Below are 20446 nucleotides of genomic sequence, written 5' to 3'. Positions count from 1 at the left end.
GCATATGGTGGTGCTATTCTCTTTCAAGAAGAAAATGAAACCTTCTTTGCTTACTAAATTTAAAATCAATCAGGTTAAAGTATCTGCAAGATGTACAGTATCTGCAGATTTACAGCAATACTTAACTTCCTGAACAAGTCTAAGAAATGATAATTTATTTTTTTAAAAGCAAAAACTGTACTTGCATATATCTTCTAATAAAAAGGAAAATTGAAAAGACATAATACTGGAGAAGCTAGTGGGACTAAGATCCAATAAAAAAATCTGGACATGAAAGCTGGCATTCTACAGTTTAAAAAAGGAATAGCTACAAAGATAATGGATGTGTTAGGTTTGACATCCCAGCATTCCCAAGATAATAAAACGGCTTCCATCGATTAGAATGTTGCAAATGCAACCCCAATGTTCAACAAAGAAGGGAAAAAGAAAACAGGGAAATGTAGAACAGTTGACCTGACATTAGGAGTTGAGAAAATGTTGAATCTATCATTAAGAATATGATAACAGAGCACTTGTAATGTCACAATACCATTAGGCAGAGACAACTTTATTTCAAAAAACTAAAGACAAATGTGTTAGAGACGTTTGAGGGTATTACTGGCCATACAATGGGGATGGTATATTTATGTTTTCAAAAATATTTAATAACATGACACAAAATAGATAATTAAACAGGCTATGGTTTAAGTGATTAGGAAAATATGCTAGCAGGAATTGAGAATTAGTAAAGAGAACAAAACAGAATACCAAAATGGTGCACTTTTGGGCTTGCAGAGTTGAATAAGGACACAGTTCCGATTGCAATTAACCAATTTTGCTGATGACACTAAATAAGGTAAGAAAGTAAGCTTTGAGGTTGTTGTAATATGGTTGCAAAGTGGTATAGGGTGGTTGCACGAGCGAGCAAGGCAACAGTGATCAAGTTAAGAAATGTGGGAGATCATGTCCCAGGATCTTGATTGAGTTTTTTGAAAAAATAACAAAGAGGATTGATGATGGCAGAGCAGTGGATGTGATCTATATGGACTTCAGTAAGGAGTGCAACAAGGTTCCCCATTGGAGACTGGTTAGCGAGGGCAGATCTCATGGAATAAAGGGAGAACTAGCCATTTGGATACAGAACTGAATCAAAGGCAGAAGAAAGAGGGTGGTTGTGGAGGGTTGTTTTTCAGACTGGAGGCCTGTGACCAGTGGAGTGTCACAAGGATCGGTGCTGGGTCCACTACTTTTCACCATTTATATAAATGATTTGGATGTGAGCATAAGAGGTATAGTTAGTAAGTTTGCAGATGACACCAAAATTGGAGGTGTAGTGAACAGCGAAGAAGGTTATCTCAGATTACAACAGGATCTTGACCAGATGGGCCAATGGGCTGAAAAGTGGCAGATGGAGTTTAATTTAGATAAGTGTGAGGTGCTGCAATTTGGGAAAGCAAATCTTAGCAGGACTTAGACACTTAATTGTAAGGTCCTAGGGAGTGCTGCTGAATAAAGAGACCTTGGAGTGCAGGTTCGTAGCTCCTTAAAAGAAGAGTCGCAGGTCGATAGGATAGTGAAGAAGGTATTTGGTATGCTTTCCTTGATTGGTCAGAGCACTGAGTTTAGGAGTTGGGAGGTAATGTTGTAGCTATACATGACGTTGGTTAGGCCACTTTTGAAATAATGCATGCAATTTTGGTCTCTTTCCTATCAGAAGGACATTGTGAAACTTGAAAGGATTCAGAAAAGATTTACAAGAATGTTGCCAGGGTTAGAGGATTTGAGCTGTAGGGAGAGGCTGAACAGGCTGGGGCTATTTTCCCTGGAGCATCGGAGGATGAGAGATAGCCTTGTGGAGGTTTATAAAATCTTGAGAGGCATGGATAGGTAGACAAGGTCTTTTTCCTGGGGATGGGGGATTCTAAAACGAGAGGGCATCAGATTAGGGTGAGAGGGGAAAGACATAAAAGGGACCTAAGGGGCAACGTTTTCATACAGAGGGTGGTGTGTGCATGGAATGAGCTGCCAGAAAAAGTGGTAGTGGAGGCTGATACAATTAGAGCATTTAAAAAGCATCTGGATGGGTATATGAATAGGAAGGATTTAAAGGGATTTGGGCCAAGTGCTGGCAAATGGGATTAGTTAGGTTAGGATATCTAGTCAGCATTGGACAAGTTGCACCGTAGGGTCTGTTTCCATGCTGTACATCTCTATGACTCTATAACATTCTACAAGTGCCTGATCCAAACACGTAATATATCTTCTTTACCTGATAGGATTGCTGGTCAAGGATACACGGAGGGATTCCAAAAAACTGCAAAGTCTTTCATCTGCAACGCCAGATTTTAGCTCATGGATGAATTCATGGGGTAAGGTAGCAGTATATTGTCTGTTTTTCAAAGAGCCCTGAAAAATAACAAAAATCACACTGAGAACATGATTTGTAAATAATAGTGTTCAACGCAACTGTGAAAAGGAAAAAAAAACATTTATTTAATATTTTTGAATTGTTCTCAAAATTAACAAATATTGATTGATTGTTTTATAATCAATCTAAATAATGTTCATAATATTTCAAATGTTAAAGGATATATATCCTTATTCCGCACATTACGTGTGCTGTATTGGGCTACACATTCTGTATTTATGTCATCAAATTCTACGGCGAGATAGATCAAACAAATAATTATTTAGATTGACAGACAAAATCCAAAGTCATCTTCCCTTTGAAATCAGATTTCCCAGCTTTATTTGGGTTTATTTTTGAATAACTCAGAGACAACAAGACAGCACATAGCATCTTTACAACACAAATTAACAAATATTAGCTGGATACTATAAGGTCACACTATGTGTGTTTTCAGGACGATGGGGTAAATATAGAGCAGGCACCTTGCCCACCATCTTTGTATCCATTTTGGAACTTGAATCTGTAATGTGAAGTATGGACTGGCACCAATACTGGCCACAACTAAATAAATAATTAAGAGTTAAATGAAACAAATATTACTCCACCAACTCATTATCATGGTTGACATGGGTGGGGAAGTTGAAGTGACAATCTGTTTTTCTCACAAACTTTTTAAAAGTGCTGGAAGGAAGGAGAAGTGGTATCTTCAGAAGATGCACTTTGCATATCAATGGCACCCGCGCAAAAGTCAGTTTGTCCCCAGAATCTCTGCTCAGTAATTACACTGTCCCTTGTACTGCACCAACTCACACATGACAGTACAGGGTAGACTTCATGGAGTTCAGGCATAAATTGCCCTAAACTCGATGGCTGTGATTTCCCACCTTCACATTTCCTATTTATGATAGAGCAGATAGTGATAACACACAATCAGGAAGGAGCTACCTGGAGATGCCACAGGATGAACTTATGATTCTGTGAAGTCTTCTGGCATGTGTTCAAACAGGGGTAGGAAACTTTCAACTCACTGTCACCAAGCCCTGTCCTTCAACTAATAAATCAGTAATTTTCCATGTCGATCACCATTTTGAGAAAGGACAATTGGTAGCAAGTGCACGGAATGTACAGAATGAGTAAGGGACTTCAAAGTCCACCAGCAAGAGTGACTCAGCAGCACCAAGATTGACCAAGCTACTGAGTCTCAATGAACATTGCTGCTAAGCTATATCTTGAAAGGAAGCAAGGGAAAAACTTATCTTTACCTGTTACAGATGCACCTGTTGAATAAAGCATCGAGAAAAGTGACCATGACACATTCATTATGGAGGCCATGTCCTATCGTCATATTTAGGATACCATCGTATCAGGAGACACGGCCAGTTGTGCTACATAGAACAAAGTTTGTACAAATCTAAGTCCTCAAAACTGGGCCCCCATGAGGTGCCAAATCAAACGGTACCTTCATGGTTTGGTATATCCCCCAACTTGACTATTATCACTCGGCCAGAAGATCAACCCTAGCTCAATGAAGAATGCGAAAGAGCACGCCAGGAGCAGCACCAGGCATACCTAAAAATATGGTGTCAATCTGCTGAAGCAACAACATGGATGCCATAAAGCATAAACTGCATGCAATTGACAGGACAAAACAATTCCACAGCTAACAGACCAAATTTAAACTCTGCAGTCCTGCCATATCAGATCATAAATGATGCTGAGCAATTAAACAAGAATAAGCACAGGAGAATACATAAACGTACTCAGCAACAGGAAGCCCAGCTCATCAATGCAAAAGGTGTGGCAAAAACATTTGCATCCATCTTCAGGCAGAAGTATGGAATAGATTCATTTCAGTCTCTTCCAGAAGTTCCCAGCATCACAGATGCTGATTCACTCGGCTTGGACTAAAGGGTCTGTTTCCATGCTGTAGATATCAATAAACAGTTGAAAGTACAGCATCCCAGAAAGGTAATGGAACTTGACAACATGAGGGCTTGAACTTCAGAAATAGCCGCAAATCTAATAAGGCTAAAGTAAGGACTGCAGATGCTAGAGATTAGAGTCGCGAGTGTTGTGCTAGAAAAGCACAGCAGGTCAGGCAGCATCCAAGAAGCAGAGAGTCAACTTATGCCCAAAACATAGACTCTCCTGCTCCTCGGATGCTGCCTGACCTGCTGTGCTTTTCCAGCACCGCACTCTCAACTGCAAACCTAATAAATCTGTTCCAGTTCAGCTACAATATTGACAGCTACACAACAATGTGGAAAATAACCTAGGTAAATCCCATCAACAAACAGCAGGGCAAAATCAAATTTACCAATTGCTGCTCTTCAGTCTACTATCAGACCTCAGCAAAGTGTTGGAAGGAATCACTGATACTGCAATCAAATAGCATTTGCAAAAGAATAACCTGCACACCAATGCTCAGCTTAGGCTCCACAAGAGCCACTTAACTCCTGAATTCATTACAACCTTGATTCAAACATAGACAAAAGAGTTGAGCTCTGAATGGCAGATTACTGCCCTCAATATCACAGAACCATTCAAACAGGTGTGGTATCAAGGAGCCTGAGCAAAACTAAAAACAATCAGAATCAGTGGAAAACTGTCTGCTGCTTGGAGTCATACCAAGCACAAAAGAAGAGGGTTGTAGGCGTTGGAGGCCAGTCATCTCCATTCCAGGACATCACCACATTCCCTTGATCCAATCAATTTTAGTTGCTTCATTAATAGCTTTTTCTCCATTATAAGGTCAGAGGCAGGATTATTCGCTGATGATTGCACAATGTTCAATACCATTTGCAATTCTCATTATACTGCTGCCAAATGTAGCAAGATCTAAGCAACGTTGACTTTTGGATTGGCAAGTAGAAAGTATCATTCATGCCACAACAGTTCTGAATGATGACCATCTCCAACAAGACAGAATATAATAATTTTCCATGACACACCAGGACTGAGCAATGACCATCTCCAAAAGAAAATATCTTCCATGTCATCAAATGCCATTACCATCACTGAATCTATCACTGCCAACATCCAGGGGATTACAATTGACCAAAAACTAAGCTGGACCAGCAATATAAATACTGTGGCTACAAGAGAGGGTCAGAGGCTGGGAATCATGCAATGAATAACTTTCCAGTTGTCTCCCATTTCCTGTCCACCATCTACAAGGTACAAGTTAGGACTGTGAAGGAATACCCTCCATGGATGTGGTTGACTACAAAAAAAAGTCAACAAGCTCACAGAACAAGGTAGCCAGCTTCATCTATCAGCCACCAATGCAAAACAGATACTCAATTCCACAGTGACTGCAATATGTGACTGCGGGGTATACTGCAGCACTCATTCAGACTCCATCAATAGTCTACTAAACACACAAAGGACAAGGGCAAAAGACACTTGGGAACACCACCATTTATTATTTTCCATCCAAAAAATACAAGCAATTTTGACTTGGAACTAATTTACTGTTCCTTCATTGTAATTGTATCATCCAGAGTCTGGATATCTCGCATTATCCTCCGCCATTTCCACCACCTATAAACAGGCCCCATCACCAGAGATATATTTCCCTCTCCACCTCTATCTGTGTTTCAGAGGGACCATTCTCCTCCGTGACTCTCTTGTCAGGTCCACGCCCCATACCAACCCACCCTCCCCTCCTGGCACCTTCCCCTGGCATCCGAAGAAGTGCAAACCTGCGCCCACACCTCCCCCTTCACCCCCATCCAAGGCCCCAAAGGATCCTTCCCCATGTGACAGAAATTTGCCTGTACTTGCACACACATCACCTTCTGTATCCGTTGCACTCGATGTGGTCTCCTCTACATTGGGGAGACAGAATGCCAACTTGTGGATTATTTCAGAGAACATCTTTGAGACACCCTCACTAACAAACCCCCACCACTCGGTGGCTGGAAATTTTAAGTCCCCCTCCCATTCCACCAAGGACATGCAGTTCCTGGGCCTCTTCCATTGCCAAACCCTAATCACCCGACAACTGGTGGAAGAATACCTCATCTTCCGCCTTGGGACCCTCCAACCACATGGGATCAATGTGCATTTCACCAGTTTCTCCATTTCCCCTCCCCAACATCTTATCCCAGATCCAACCTTTCAACTCGGCACTGCCCTCGTGACTTGTCCTACCTATCCATCTTCCTTTCCACCTCTACGCTCCAACATTCTCTCTGACCTCCCACTTTCATCCCCACCTTCATCTACTTTTCGTATTCTCAGCTGCCTTCCCCCCAGCCCCATGTCCCTCCCATTTATCTCTCAGCCCCCTTGGCCCACAAGCCTCATTCCTGATGAAGGGCTTATGCCTGAAACATCGATTCCCCAGCTCCTCGGATGCTGCCTGAACGACTGTGCTTTTCCAACACCACACACTTCCACTGATCTCCAGCATCTGCAGGCCTCACTTTCTTCTAGTAAAGATATGACCTTTCATAAAGTGCCTGCATGGCACTGAGCTCCACAGGTAGAAAGAAGGTTCACCCATACCATCAAATGCTATGGCTGCAATCACAATAATTGTTTTAAAAGAGTGGATATCTTTAAAAAGCCAGCATTTTAAAGCAGTGATCAACTGCTTCTAAAAGAATCCTTACAGAAAACAAACACTTTCCTGGAGACATCACAAAAACTGAATATCAAATTAGAGCACTAACATTGAAGCTAACATACATCATACATTTAAATTAGGCACAGAAGCAGCAGCCACAACACTATCCAATGGAATTAAAGCAATTGTAAAGCAATTGTCCCATAGTCTCCATTTTAGCAAACTGTAAGGTCCATCAATCCCCATGCCAAATGTCTGCTGGCACAAAGATAGGGGTAATCTCAAAAAATGTGCATTTTATTCTCAATCAGCCATGTTTAATGCTAAGCAGGAAAACTTGCAAAGATCTCAACCTCATTCTCAAAGTAGAAGTCTACAAACAGGAACCAGCTCGTAAATTCTTCAGATGCCACTGATACTCACATCACTGCTGAGGTCAATATTTGCTGGGCGTCCCTAATTGCCCTTGAACAAGGTGGCTTGTGAGGAAATTACAGAGATAGTTAATAGTCATCTATATTTCTGTAGGTCTGCAGCCTCGTGTATGGTAAACTTCCTTACTTAAAGGAAATTTATAATTTATAGCAATTAATAATAGCCACAATCAAGATCTTATTTACAATAAACCTGTTAGGGCATGCAAACTTTTTATGAACAATATCTTTTCTACACCGGGGAGACCAGAACGAGAACAGAATGTGGTATTCTAAAACAGCGCCCGGAACACGGGTTCAATTCCCGCTTCAGGCGACTCTCTGTGTGGAGTTTGCACATTCTCCCCGAGTCTGCGCGTGTGCTCCGGTTTCCTCCCACAATCCAAAAATGTGCAGGTTAGGTGAATTGGCCATGTTAAAATTGCCCGTAGTGTTAGGTGAAGGGGTAAATGTAGGGGAATGGGTCTAGTTGGGTTGCGCTTCGGCGGGTCGGTGTGGACTTGTTAGGCCGAAGGGCCTGTTTCCACACTGTAAGTAATCTAATCTAAAAAACTCCTATACTCAATGCACTGACCAATGAAGTCAAGCTTGTCAAGTACCGTTTTTATTATCCTTTCTACCTGTAACTCCACACCTGCACTCCAAGGTCCCTTTGTTCAGCAGCACTCTCCAGGACCTTGCCATTAACTGTATCATTCTTGCCCTGATTTGCCTTACCAAATGCAACACCTCACATTTATCTAAACTAAATTCCATCTGCCACTCCTCGGTCCATCTGATCAAGGTCCCATTGAACTCTGAGATAACCTTCTTCACTGCCTACAACACCATCGATTTTGGTGTCATCTCCAAACTAAGTAACTATATTCATATCCAAATCATTTATATAAATGATGAAAAGCAGATCCAGCACCAATCCTTGGGATACACCACTGGTCAGAGATCTCCTGTCTGAAAAATAACCCTCCGTCACCATCCCTTAAATAAATTTAAAGACTGAGATTCCTATACCTTCTCGGGAAATACAGTCCTTCACCTGCTCAACCATTCCAACTTTGTCATTGACTGCTGAATTCAGTAAGAAGTCAGTTTGCCAGAAAATCAGTTCAGACTAGAAACTTGAATTTAACTCACTTTGTTTGGGTCTGGAATTCTAAAAGAAGAAAATAAATGGAAGTTGTATAATTTACTGGCCCTGAGTGCTTAAGGCACAAAGGGAAACACATTAGCAACAAAACTATTTGTTGATTTCAGTCACAACATTGCTGGCTTCGCAGTTTGTTTAAAACTTCAATAATGTACCTTCTACTTGTACCAAACATATGCTTGGACTTTTCCACTCACCTCCATACTAAGTGCTTTGACTGTCTTATCTGCTGCATCTGATGCTAGCCTATAAAGTCAATGATACGCAAACCCATAATACAATTCAAAATCTACTTCACTTCAAATAAATACTTGAAGTCTTAAAATGAAGAATTACAATTAAACAGTAGTCATTGTGACAAAACAATCATTACTAACAACTTTTATAGTAAGTATTAAATTTTGTCAATGATTGACCACAGTATGAAGATATCTGGTCAATTGGCTAAAGTTGTAAAAATAAAGACATTAATTGTAATTACGACTGATCTTAAAATGTTATTCCTTCAGGATTTGAACTACTTTACTGAAACTGGTAGATGCTCATATTAGTAAAATTAAGCAGAATGAATCATATTAATTAGTGAGTGCGCCAAATTAAGTGCAGAAGCAGTTCTAAGTGGGACACAAGCAACATGAACTGTATTACTGTTAGAAACACTATCCATCACCTTTAATCATCATCTGTCATATCAGGCTTTTCATAGAGAAGCATTCTGGAAAGTCAAGGCCAGCACGGAATTGGTTTTCTTAATAACCTAACCTAAAGCCATTTGGGATTTCAAATGTTGAGGCTTTCAAAAATGATCTGCAGTAACCTTCTGCCTACACACTAATTCTTCCCCAAAATAACCTCTAATTATTTGGCTTCAAATGAAAATGTATGAATCACAAAATAAAATTTCAAAATTCAACTATTTTGAAGGGATGTTTATTCAGACAGATTCAACATTTTTATGTAAAGCAGTTTTCAAATAAAGAATCAGCTCCTTTTTTTTGAAAATAAGGTTGTTTTTATTGTGAACGCCATCATGAGCCAGAGCAATGAGCATGAATAGGCAAGAACTCGGCACAGCAGTATAACATCACAACCAAGGAATAGAGCAGCAGCAACAGCAGCAGCTGCCTGCTACAAATATGGCGCTGCAATATCATTATGCTGCAATTATATCAATGCTTCCCATCTTTCCAAGCGAGCATTTCTCCACCTTCCCAGACTGAATCTGTACAAGAAGCTGCAAGGGAGTGTGACAAGAATCTAATTGTAATTAAATATAGATGAGTCACTGCAAAAGCACTGGCATCAGTAAGTGGAAAATAAGGTGATGCTAACAGTACATGCACTGGTGAATGCTAAAGCCTGTTGCAGCCAGCTGATCTCACCATTCTTGCCTGTGCCAAGTAAACAGCTTTTTTGGGGTTCAGAGTAATTACTGTGTAAGATGGAAGCTCAGTCGGATTAAATGTGCATTCTTAAAGGAAGATAATTTTATGTGCACTGAACTGAATACACAATTCTGGAAGGAATCAATTTTATGTAATTACAATGACAAGTCAAATAACAGCTCAGTGTACAAGACAACACCATTGTTAGTAGTGCAATAGGATTCATGAAATATTGATCCTCCCTCTTTACATATGAACTCTTTAAAGGAAAAATTAGAATTAGAATTAAATTTTATTGTCACATGTATACAAGTATAGGGATATACAAGTATAGGGATACATGAGTTCAGTGAAAAGTGTACAATGTTGCTATTCTTCAGTTACAAAGTTATTTAAAAAAAACACACCCATGAAAAACAACGTACCTTTCAGGCAATCAATTCAATGAGATAGTAAACTGACCAGGATTCCACATATACCACAACATTAATCTACCTCAGATCTGGATTTTCAGAAACCTTTGACAAAATGTCGTGTAGCAAAACTATGAACCAGAAGACACGGAGCTGAGGACAATTAACAGAGCAGTTTCAAGACAAAAGACAGAGAATATGGGTAAAATTCAGTTATGCAGAGAAACAAAGTGAGAGAAGTGGTATTTGTCACAAAGCTAGTCCTCATTTTCCTAAAAGCTCTTCCTTGGCTCAAGGATACTCTGTTCTTAATTTTTTTCAGAGGGGTAATAAACCAGGCTGGGCTCCAATCAGTCTGGGTTGGTACAGAGATGAAAATGATTTTGACAGGCCTTTTGTTTATATGTAAACAGATGAGACTTCAGGCCAAAGTGGCCATGTTTTAGAAGTGACCTGTAGAATGAAAGGGGAGTGGTCAGCTCTCTAGCTGAGCAGTTTAGTTCAGTACTGAGCTGGTTGGGAGTTCAACAGCGAGCTGTCTAGAAACTCTCTCTTCTGCCCTTCTAACTTCAACCTGTGAGCATTTTTTCCATTTTTACTGGTTTTTAAGAATGTTTGTTTATTGGGACTTTTGTGTGTATTCAGAACAGCATAATTAAGTGTAGTTGAGAAAGACTGAGTTCTTTAGGGGTTCTTTATTCTGTACTTTGTGTACTATTGTGTAATTTTGTGAATAAATTTTTTGTCTATATTTAACTTACTCTGGGTAATTTTCACTGTACACTCACTGAAACAAATTGCAAAGTTATGGTCTGAGCTGCCTGCTTAAGAATGTTTTGAGTGGTCTGGTCTAGTCCATAAGATATTCTACAATGACCGCTGCTGGGACCATGGTGGCTCACAACTGACGTTAACGATTTGTACTTCAGAATCAAACACTACTTGTAAAATTGCAGTTGACATTAAATTTGGGTGGAATAGGAAAGTGAGGCGTGAATAATCAAGATGCAGTACAACAAATTACAGGCTGATATTAACAAACCTTTCCTATTCATTCATGGGATTTGGGCAACACTATCTGGGCCAGCAATTATTACCCACCCCTGGTTGACCTTGAGAAGGCAGTGGTGAGCTGAGCACTTGGTGTATACACCCCCAATTCCATAACAGAGGAAGTTCAAGGATTTTGATTAGCAAAATTGAAGAAAGTGATACATTTCAAGTCAGGGTGGTGAATGTTTTGCAAGGTAAGGTGCAGGTGATGGAATTCCTATGTGTCTGCTGTTGCTATCCTTCTAGATGATAGTGGCCATGGGTTTGAAAAGTGCTGACTCAGGTGCTTGATGAATTTCTGCTGTGCATCTTGTAGACTGGACCCACTGCTGCTACTGAGTGAACGTTTGTGGGTGGAATGCCTAATAATGAGACTGCTTTGTCCTTGATTGTGTCAAGTTGGAGTTGTTGTATTGTTGGAGTTGCATTCATCCAGCAAATGGGGAGTATTCCATTACATTCCTGACTTGCCCCTTATCGATGGTGGACAGGCTTTGGGGCGTCAGGAAGTGATATACTTGCTTCAGAATTGCTAGCCTCTGACCAGCTCTTGTAGTGAAAGTATTTATATCACTGGTCCAGTTAAATTTCTAGCCAATGGTTACCCCTAGAATGATAAAGACACTGAATGTCATGTGGCAATGATTATATTTTCTTATGTTGGAGATGATTATTGTTTGGTATTTGTTTGACATGAAAATCACTTGCCACTTTCCAACGTTAAAAACCACACCTTATTTGTGACTGTGGAGTGACCAAGGACTGTGTATAAGCCAAGGACTGTAGAAAAAATTGCTGCACATTTTTAAAGTGAAGTTACCTGAGACTTATTGCAAGTGTTGTATATAATGCTGTCTGTTCGAGAATTGCAGGGGGGAAAGGACAGATATTGAACTGGAGCCAAGAGCCGTGTACAAAGAAGAATTCAGGCAGCAACAAGTAATTGATTGGGCTGTGGAACAGTGACCAGTGACATCAGAAACAAAAGCCTCCTGTATGCCAACAACTATGCGATTTGTTCCCAAACAGGTGAACAGCTGGTGAATATGAATGTGTGATCAAATGTCATCAGACCTCTAAAACAAAAGGTGCTGTATTTCACCTTGCAGTAAAAATGCAACTCAAGCTTCAAGAAAGCCAGTTGTATTTTTATTCGTCAGTTGATGTAAGCTGTGGTTTTTAACAAATAAGTCAGAGACTTTAGAAGTCTGAATCAATCACTCTGTGTCTCCTACTTACAAGTGAAAGTACCCAGAGAAGGAAAATCAAGCTGTAGCAAGTCCTGACCAGCCAAAAGGATCATCTCAATTAACCTGGGGGCAGGGATCACTGAAGTGCTTTCCCAGTTTTCCTTCTGTCCAAAACACCTTTTTTTTTGAGTCTGTATAAATGTATGTATATGTGTATGGAGTAATAGGTCCAGTTTTAGACAGTTCATAATTGAGTACTTGTAGCTAGAATCCATTTTTTTCATAAGTAACAATCCTTGTTACATATAGAAACCTGTTTGGCATGCAATTAGTCCTGCGTGGTCCCTTCACCAGGTTAACACCTCATTTTTAAGTATGCCAAGGGTGCTCCTGGCATGCTTTCCAGTACTCTTCCTCAAACAGGAGTCAGTTCCAAAGCTTGATGAAAATTGTGAAGTTGGGAGAGCAGTGTCAGGCCACAAGTTAGTAGATTGTGTTTGGGTATAATTCCACTGCTGCTTTTAGCCCACACTGTTTCAACAATGCACAGTCTTGAGTTGCTAGAGGTTTCTCCCATGTGGCATTGTGGTAGAGCCACAAAATATGATGGTGGGCATCCTCAATGTGAAGACAGGACTTGGTTTCCATATGATATGGTTATTCCTGCCAATTTTGTCATGGACAAATGCATTTGCAGTAGGCCAACTGGTGAGGGTTCGGTTAAGTATGTTTTTCTCTCTTGTTGCTGCAGAAGTGGTCCAGCAGCCATGTCCTTTAGAACTTTGCAGCTCAGTCAGTCGTGGTGCTGCAAAACCACCCTAAGTGACTGACATTGAAGTGTCCAAGGCAGAGTACATTTCATGTCCTTGTCATTCTCAGTGCTTCCTCAAAATGGTGTTCAATGGAGGATCATTGATTCATCAGCTAAGGGGGCTGGTACATGGCAATCAGCAGACGATTTCCTGGTCTATGTTTGAACTGATGTCGTGTGATTTAATGGGATTCAGGCTCAAATGTTGAGGATTTGCCGAATAGCCATACAATTAGCAAATAAATTTCAACACTGATAATTGTGAGGCATTACGTTTCATGAAGAAACATACTTGCATAAATATCTGGAAAATAACAGTATAAACGGAATAGAGCAGCAAGAAGGTCTGAGAGAACAGAAAAACTTCAGGAAAACTTAACAGAATAGATCTCATTTTCACTTATGAAAGAGTATAAGACCAGAGGGCAGAATCTCAGAATAAGGGGCCACATATTTAAAACAGAGAAGAGGGTGAATTTCTTCTCTCAGTGGGTAGTGAATCTGTGGAATTCTTTATCGCAGAGGGCTGTCAATGCTGGGTCATTTAGTATATTTAAGGCTGAGGTGGATCGATTTTTAATTAGTAGGGAAATCAAGGGTTCTGAGGAAATTGCAAGAAAGTGGAGGTGAAGATTATCAAATCAGCCATGATCCATTGAATGGCAAAACAGACTCAATGGAGCAAATGGCTGGCTTGTGCTCCTATGGTGCTATGGTCCAGACAGTACTGACGGGGAGAAATTACTTCCACTCATAAATGGATCAAGATCCAGATGATGATGCAGTTTTAAAGTGATTACAAAAGATGTGAGTTCAAGGTAAGAAAACAACTCATACAAAGTGAGTAGTTAGGATTTGGAATGCTCAGCCTGAAAGCTGGTGAAGGCAGATTCAATTGAAGCCACTGGATGGTTAGAAACAACGTGCAAGGTTACAGGGAAAAGGCAGTTGATCGACACTCAGTTAAAATTCCGCAAAAACCAGTACAAAAAGTGGGATGAATAGCCTATTTTTCCCTGAGGTGACTTAAAATTCCTTTGTTTGTTCGCAAAGAAAATAAACGTAAATTCAGGGAAAGCAATTACCATTTCCTTCCCATATAAATGCACCTGTAGGAGGCACAAAGAGGGCACAAGTACAAAGAGGTCAAATGAATCTTGTTTAATACTTTGCACATGAGCCATTTCTAATGCTTGAAAAATCTGATGAAGTGATTGTGTTGAAGCAGCTTTCTTTAACAGTTTTACCTGCACCCACTTGATATAAAACTAATGAAATCCTTCATTATAAGTTCCAATTTTGATCATCTTATTTCATTGACATCTAAGCTGAACAAATCAAAAACCCTAATCTCTGAACTCAATTTGATCAGCTGAGGCAAGACTTTGCCAAAGACAAAATAGACACAAGGATGCTTCAACTAAAAATACTTTCAACTTCCATTTACCTGCCAAATAAATTATCAGGTTTGCTGATAATGATTACTTTTCCTTAGCTATTACATGGATTTCCAACCTGGGCAAATGCCAAGAGTTAATGACATCATCTGCACGTAGGTAGAAGGCAGCCACTGTGTGGACCATCCTGGCATTTGCAGCATAGTCCACATTGTAAGCACAAGAAATTTTTCATACAGGATAATTGTTAACACAGAGATGGGGAATACAGAGTATAATGCATACAAATATGATTTTAAAAGGTTTACTTTAAACATTATCAGGCAATGCCAATTAAATTACATTTTAAAAAGAAACTAGGTGGTGGAATTGAATCAATTTCAAGAAAGTCCAAGTTTCATTAAATCCACCTGAAGATATTCAGCTGTCTTGATATCTGGAAAAGCTCTTTATCATCCAACTATGCTTGTTTCTTTCACTTTAAATGTCAACTGCATCGATAATCATACCATATATCAAAAAAACTTACAAATGGCTATATTTTACTTACAATGTTAGAAGTCGCATCAATGTATTGCACAACCATTTCTCTTTTAATACTCAAGTCCTTCTGTCGTAGTGGAGCCTTTCGTTCTTCATTTAAGTTCATATCTTCCTGTGAAGGTAATTAACTCAAGTTAACTTGATAGAAATGCATTGTTTTCTATGTCACCACTTAAAACATCTACTGAATATTATCTCAAAGCCTTTATTAGTTGATGTACTCATTTACCTACTGTAACCTTTAAACATCAATATTAATCTAGGTTCAACTAATAATTTCCCTGATTCCTGAGGACTGCACAAAAGCTCACCGTCTAAATTTGAATAAGAAAATCTTCAAACTTTCCCAGTGCAAAGTTTCCCAGTGCATTACCAAAAATTAGATCAGTTAAAGGTATCAAGAACAAAAGCACTCCTATTTTTATGTTTTTCTCTCATTCGCAGAATGCTCCAAATGCTATATCGCCAATGAAGAATTTTCTTTATTATGTGATCAAAATGCATTCTCTGTAGCTACGTGTGCAAATCCAGCAAAAAATCAATGTGCAACAAAATTCCACAACAATGAGAACCATTCACCTGCTGAATTTTGTTAGCTTAAGAAGTAAACATCAATCAAGACACAAGGAATACCCCTTTTTCTTTTCTCGAAGGTGTAAAGGAGAGAACTTGTAACCACTTAAGCTGACACTTCCACATTTCAAAGTCTCATGTAAGAGGCAGCACATCAGATAAAGCAGCGATCTCTCAGAAAAACAACAAAATTCCACATAGATAAAAGTGACTTTAGTATCTAGAGTACAAATTAAATTCTCAACTTGCTAAATCGGACATGACTTGGAGGTGCTGGTATTGGACTGGGATGGACTAAGTTAAAAATCACAATACCAGGTTATAGTTCAACAGGTTTATATGGGAGCACTAGCTTTCCAAGCGCAGGTCCTTCATCAGGTGGTTGAGGAGGTTAAGATCTTAAGGGCAGATATCAAAGGTAGTTTGTTTACTCAAAGAGTAGGAGGAGCATGGAACACACTGCCTGCAACGGTATAGGCACACCGACTTTAAGGGCATTTAAATGGTCATTGAATAGGCATATGGACGAGGATGGAATAGCGTAGGTTAGATAGGCCTCAGATTAGTTTCACAGGTCGGCACAAAATCGAGAGCTGAAGGGCCTGTTCTGCACTGTAATGTCCTATATTCCATGTTCTAAATCTGTTGGACATAACCTGTTATGTGATTTTTAACTAAATCGGACATGGATACAATGACAAGCCCAATTAGCAAAAATGTCATGACTGCACTGCAAGGGGAATGGAGTGTGAAGATAGGAAAATCTTGGTTACAACTGTACAGGACACGAGAGACCGCACTGGAATTACTGCGCAAAGTTTTGAATTCCTTGTTTGAGGGGGAGATAGTTGTATTGGAAGCAGCTAAGAGAGGGTTCACTAAGGCAATCCCAGAATAAAAAGGGTTGTCCTTGGAAGAACGGTCAAGTAAATTCAGCCTATACTCATTTGAGTTTAGAAGAAATCTTAAGACTCCAAGAGAAACTAACAGTATAATTGCTGAAAGTATGTTTTCCTTTGCTGGTCACTCTAGAACAACAGGACACTTTAATATAAAATGGCTTCCGATGTTAACTGGAAACAAGAAAGAATTTCTTCTGTTATGTTATGTCCTCCCCCAAGAGTAGTGGCTATGCAAAGCTGAGTTAGACAAATTTTTGATTGACAAGCAAGTTCAGAGTTATGAAGGACAGACAGGAAAATGGAATTAAGACCATAATCGCATCAGCCTTGATCTTACTGAATGACAAAGCAGATGCACTGAGACAAATGGCCTATGCCTGCTCCTATTTCTCATGAACATATGATTGAGTGTAATCAGGATGATCTTATTAATAATTAATTGTAGACATTTGCTGCATTAAATATGACTCAAGGGACAGCATTACAGTGACATAATTTATTGAGAGTGCCCTGAAGAGGAGGGCGAATAAAGGCACACATTTAAAGATGAACATAAAGCTCTGAATTAATAAAATCAAACTAAATATCATAACTATTCACTTGCACATAATCTTCTGCAACTTCTATTATACTGGAGTTCTATTATACCCACATGACTCATTTAGTTTATAAAAAAATTAAGAAAAAACAACTTCCCAAAAAAACTGCATATAATAACGGTGGGACACTTTTCTCACCAGCAATTTCATACTACACATGCATTAAACATTGAAACACAGCACTAAGTAAAAATAAAATTATAGCTGGTTACAACATTGGCATTTAATGTACTGAATGCTCCGGCTATCTGTAAAAGACTTCAATGGGTGCAGCTCATGGAGGAAAAACTGATGGACTGTCTATGAAGTTCACACTCAACTTTGCTTGAAAAACCGGTCCATAGTTGTCTGCTTGGAAAACTTCTGCCTTTGGATGTAGATTGCTCTAAAACATGTAATAGATTTATCCAATTCATGACAAACACTGAAGCTGTAATTCATCATGGTTTCCATGTCTCGAACAATTAGCTACGGAAATGCAAAGCAACTAAGTAACTTACTTAATATCATTGTAACTTTCCAAATTACTTTGATCTCTTCATTGTCTCTAGCATTGTCATCTTCACTCAAAAACCACGGTATTCTTAAGGAGAAATTCAAACCTGACACCATCAGACAAATCTTTTAAGTGTGTGGATAACCAATGGTATTGTCTAGAAGCATCAATACTTTTTGGACAAGTTTCCTTATCTTTGCAATGAATTTGAACAACAGGGCAGAAATAAGAAATAAACCAATTTTCAAAAATATTTCAGGTAACCTATGTTTTTTTGCAAGACCAATGGCATTAGCAACATTAATCACACGCTCACCTTGTTCATGATGCCCAAGCACACGTAAGTTAACCTCCAGATGAATAAGTGTGAGAATTGAAGTACGTTGTTGTTGGTATATAATTCAGGTAAATTCGATATGTTATAAACCACTTATTCTACAATACCATAGAATTCAGCTAGATTCATAACTTGCAGTGAATGTCAAATTAAAATTTAAATATTCCAAATGCAAACAAACCATCCAGACAGTGACGTACAATCTTCACAGAATTTGTTTGTGCAATGTCAACAATGAAAACAGTTCGAGTGTGGTTTATAACACACGCATAGAGCTTTAAATCACAAAGTTCGCTGTATAGTGCAGTATGTATGTGTTACTTTTACACTTGTTCAAGGACTGAGGGCATACATTGCATGCTCAGAAACAGTATTCCAATCAAAATGAAAATTGTTTTTAATTAAGGTGATCAACTTATGATTCATATGAGAACATAAAAGGTGTTTTCAGGGTGTGCTTTAAATGGAAGCCACCAAATCACTGAATTTAAAGAGACACCGGCATTACTTTCCTCAACAAGCTCACATGCAATTCTAAAATTACCTAATATTTTTCTCATCTTGTTCAAAGGAATTAAATAAATAAAACTATACTGTGCAAGCAGTAGTCCTTATTGCAAAAACAATTACCATCATCTTTTCAAAGAGTGAAATAACGTCCTTCTCTGGAAGCTGCTTTGAAAGATATTCATATTCTGCCGATTGTGCAGACCAGCCGCGATTCGAGGGATGTGCTTGTCTGACACGTGGAAGAACTGGTCTGCCTCGTTTGCTGCCTGGAACTCGGATACTGGCAAATCTGTCAAACTGCAAGACATTTTTCAGAAAATCAGATATTTACAACCAGCTGTCTTTGTACATTTAAATAATTGGACACAAAACTTCAGACTAAGAAGTAGGCATATCTGTATCAGGTCCAAGAAATACAAACGTTATGAGCAGTATACAGTTCGAAGAGTCTGGCTCTAGAATCTTCCACTTTGACCACTGACTCCTTGAAGTCTCATGGCATCATATCAAACATGGAAAATAATTCAGGCTACCATCCTGCCTCAACTGATTAATCAGTTCTCCTCCCTGTTAAATACTATTTAGAGAAAACATCTGAGGGTAGCATGGGCACATAACATACTATGAGTAGGGAACAATCATGAAGAATGGCAGTGTAAAATCACCACTGTCCAAAAATCAGAAGGACATAATTGAAACACTGATCATGTTTGGTGGGAGAATCAACAAAAGGGAAAACATACTTGATTACATTGTCACCAATCCATTGTTAAAGATGCAGTATTTGTCGAGCAACCAACCCAAAACACTATGAAGACAAAGTCCTGTCTTGAAGTAGAGGATACCTCCAGCAAGTCATGGCGGCAATACAATTGTGCTGAATTGGGTGGATTCAGATCATATCCAAAAACTTGACATCCATGAGTCAATTACAATGGCTCATCATTGTAATCTCTAACCTCACATCTTGGCATATCATTCACTCTACCATAACCATAATCTCAACGGATAAACAATGGTTACATGAGAAATGTAGGGTAGTACGGTGAGCAACGTATGAATAATGCTTAAAACCCAACCCAACAAAGCTACAACAATGGAGTTCATGCCTGGTAACAACGGAAGCAGCACACAATGCACAGTACAAAACAAACCAAAATGAATCAAATCAATCAGATCAAAGCTCTGCTTTCAATCCACAAAAGATCCTGAATTGTCATGAGGTGTTAAATAATAAACCAAGATAGACTGTGACGATACTATGACTTTAAGAGGTGTATTTTATCCTGAGATTTTGAGACAGAGCTGTTTAGTCGAAGCCAATGAAGTAAACAGCTTGTGAGGCCTTGAAGTCTGTTTTAAAGTTGGAACAATAGAAGCAACATGGTGGTGTCAGGTTCCCACAGACTGGGCGTTTAGTTTAATTTTCAGTAGTTTTTGGGGTTTTGAGGCTGTTATACATCTCTCCCTTCTGAAGTAAAACCCTTGAATTCTCTCCCTCTGCCAGAATTTTCTCTTGATGTTATTTCCCCCTGGATTGGAGAATCATTACATGTGAGACAATCTATTTTACTCAATTTGCCTTTGCCAAAGTTGTGTTTATGGGATGTTACCAAATTTGAATAGTTACTGTTTAGTTAAATAATCTATTATTCTGTTACGCTTTCCAATAGAGTTCAAATTATACCAAGTTG

General features: G+C 39.2%; 1 protein-coding gene across 1 annotated transcript in view; it reads right to left on the bottom strand.

The window, feature by feature from the left end:
- The window catches only part of LOC132816349 (protein diaphanous homolog 3-like), a 545172-nt gene that overhangs the window by 452521 nt on the left and 72205 nt on the right, over positions 1 to 20446 (bottom strand). Inside the window, exons 3-5 of the mRNA XM_060825802.1 lie at positions 18873 to 19049; positions 15343 to 15447; positions 2249 to 2385 (exon numbers count right to left, since the gene is read on the bottom strand). Coding sequence (XP_060681785.1) covers positions 2249 to 2385; positions 15343 to 15447; positions 18873 to 19049 — 419 coding nt within the window. The remainder of the gene's footprint in view (positions 1 to 2248; positions 2386 to 15342; positions 15448 to 18872; positions 19050 to 20446) is intronic.

The sequence above is a fragment of the Hemiscyllium ocellatum genome, chromosome 6 (assembly GCF_020745735.1).
Source record: "Hemiscyllium ocellatum isolate sHemOce1 chromosome 6, sHemOce1.pat.X.cur, whole genome shotgun sequence".
Classification (NCBI taxonomy): Eukaryota; Metazoa; Chordata; class Chondrichthyes; order Orectolobiformes; family Hemiscylliidae; genus Hemiscyllium; species Hemiscyllium ocellatum.
This window is presented reverse-complemented; position numbering and strand designations above follow the sequence as displayed.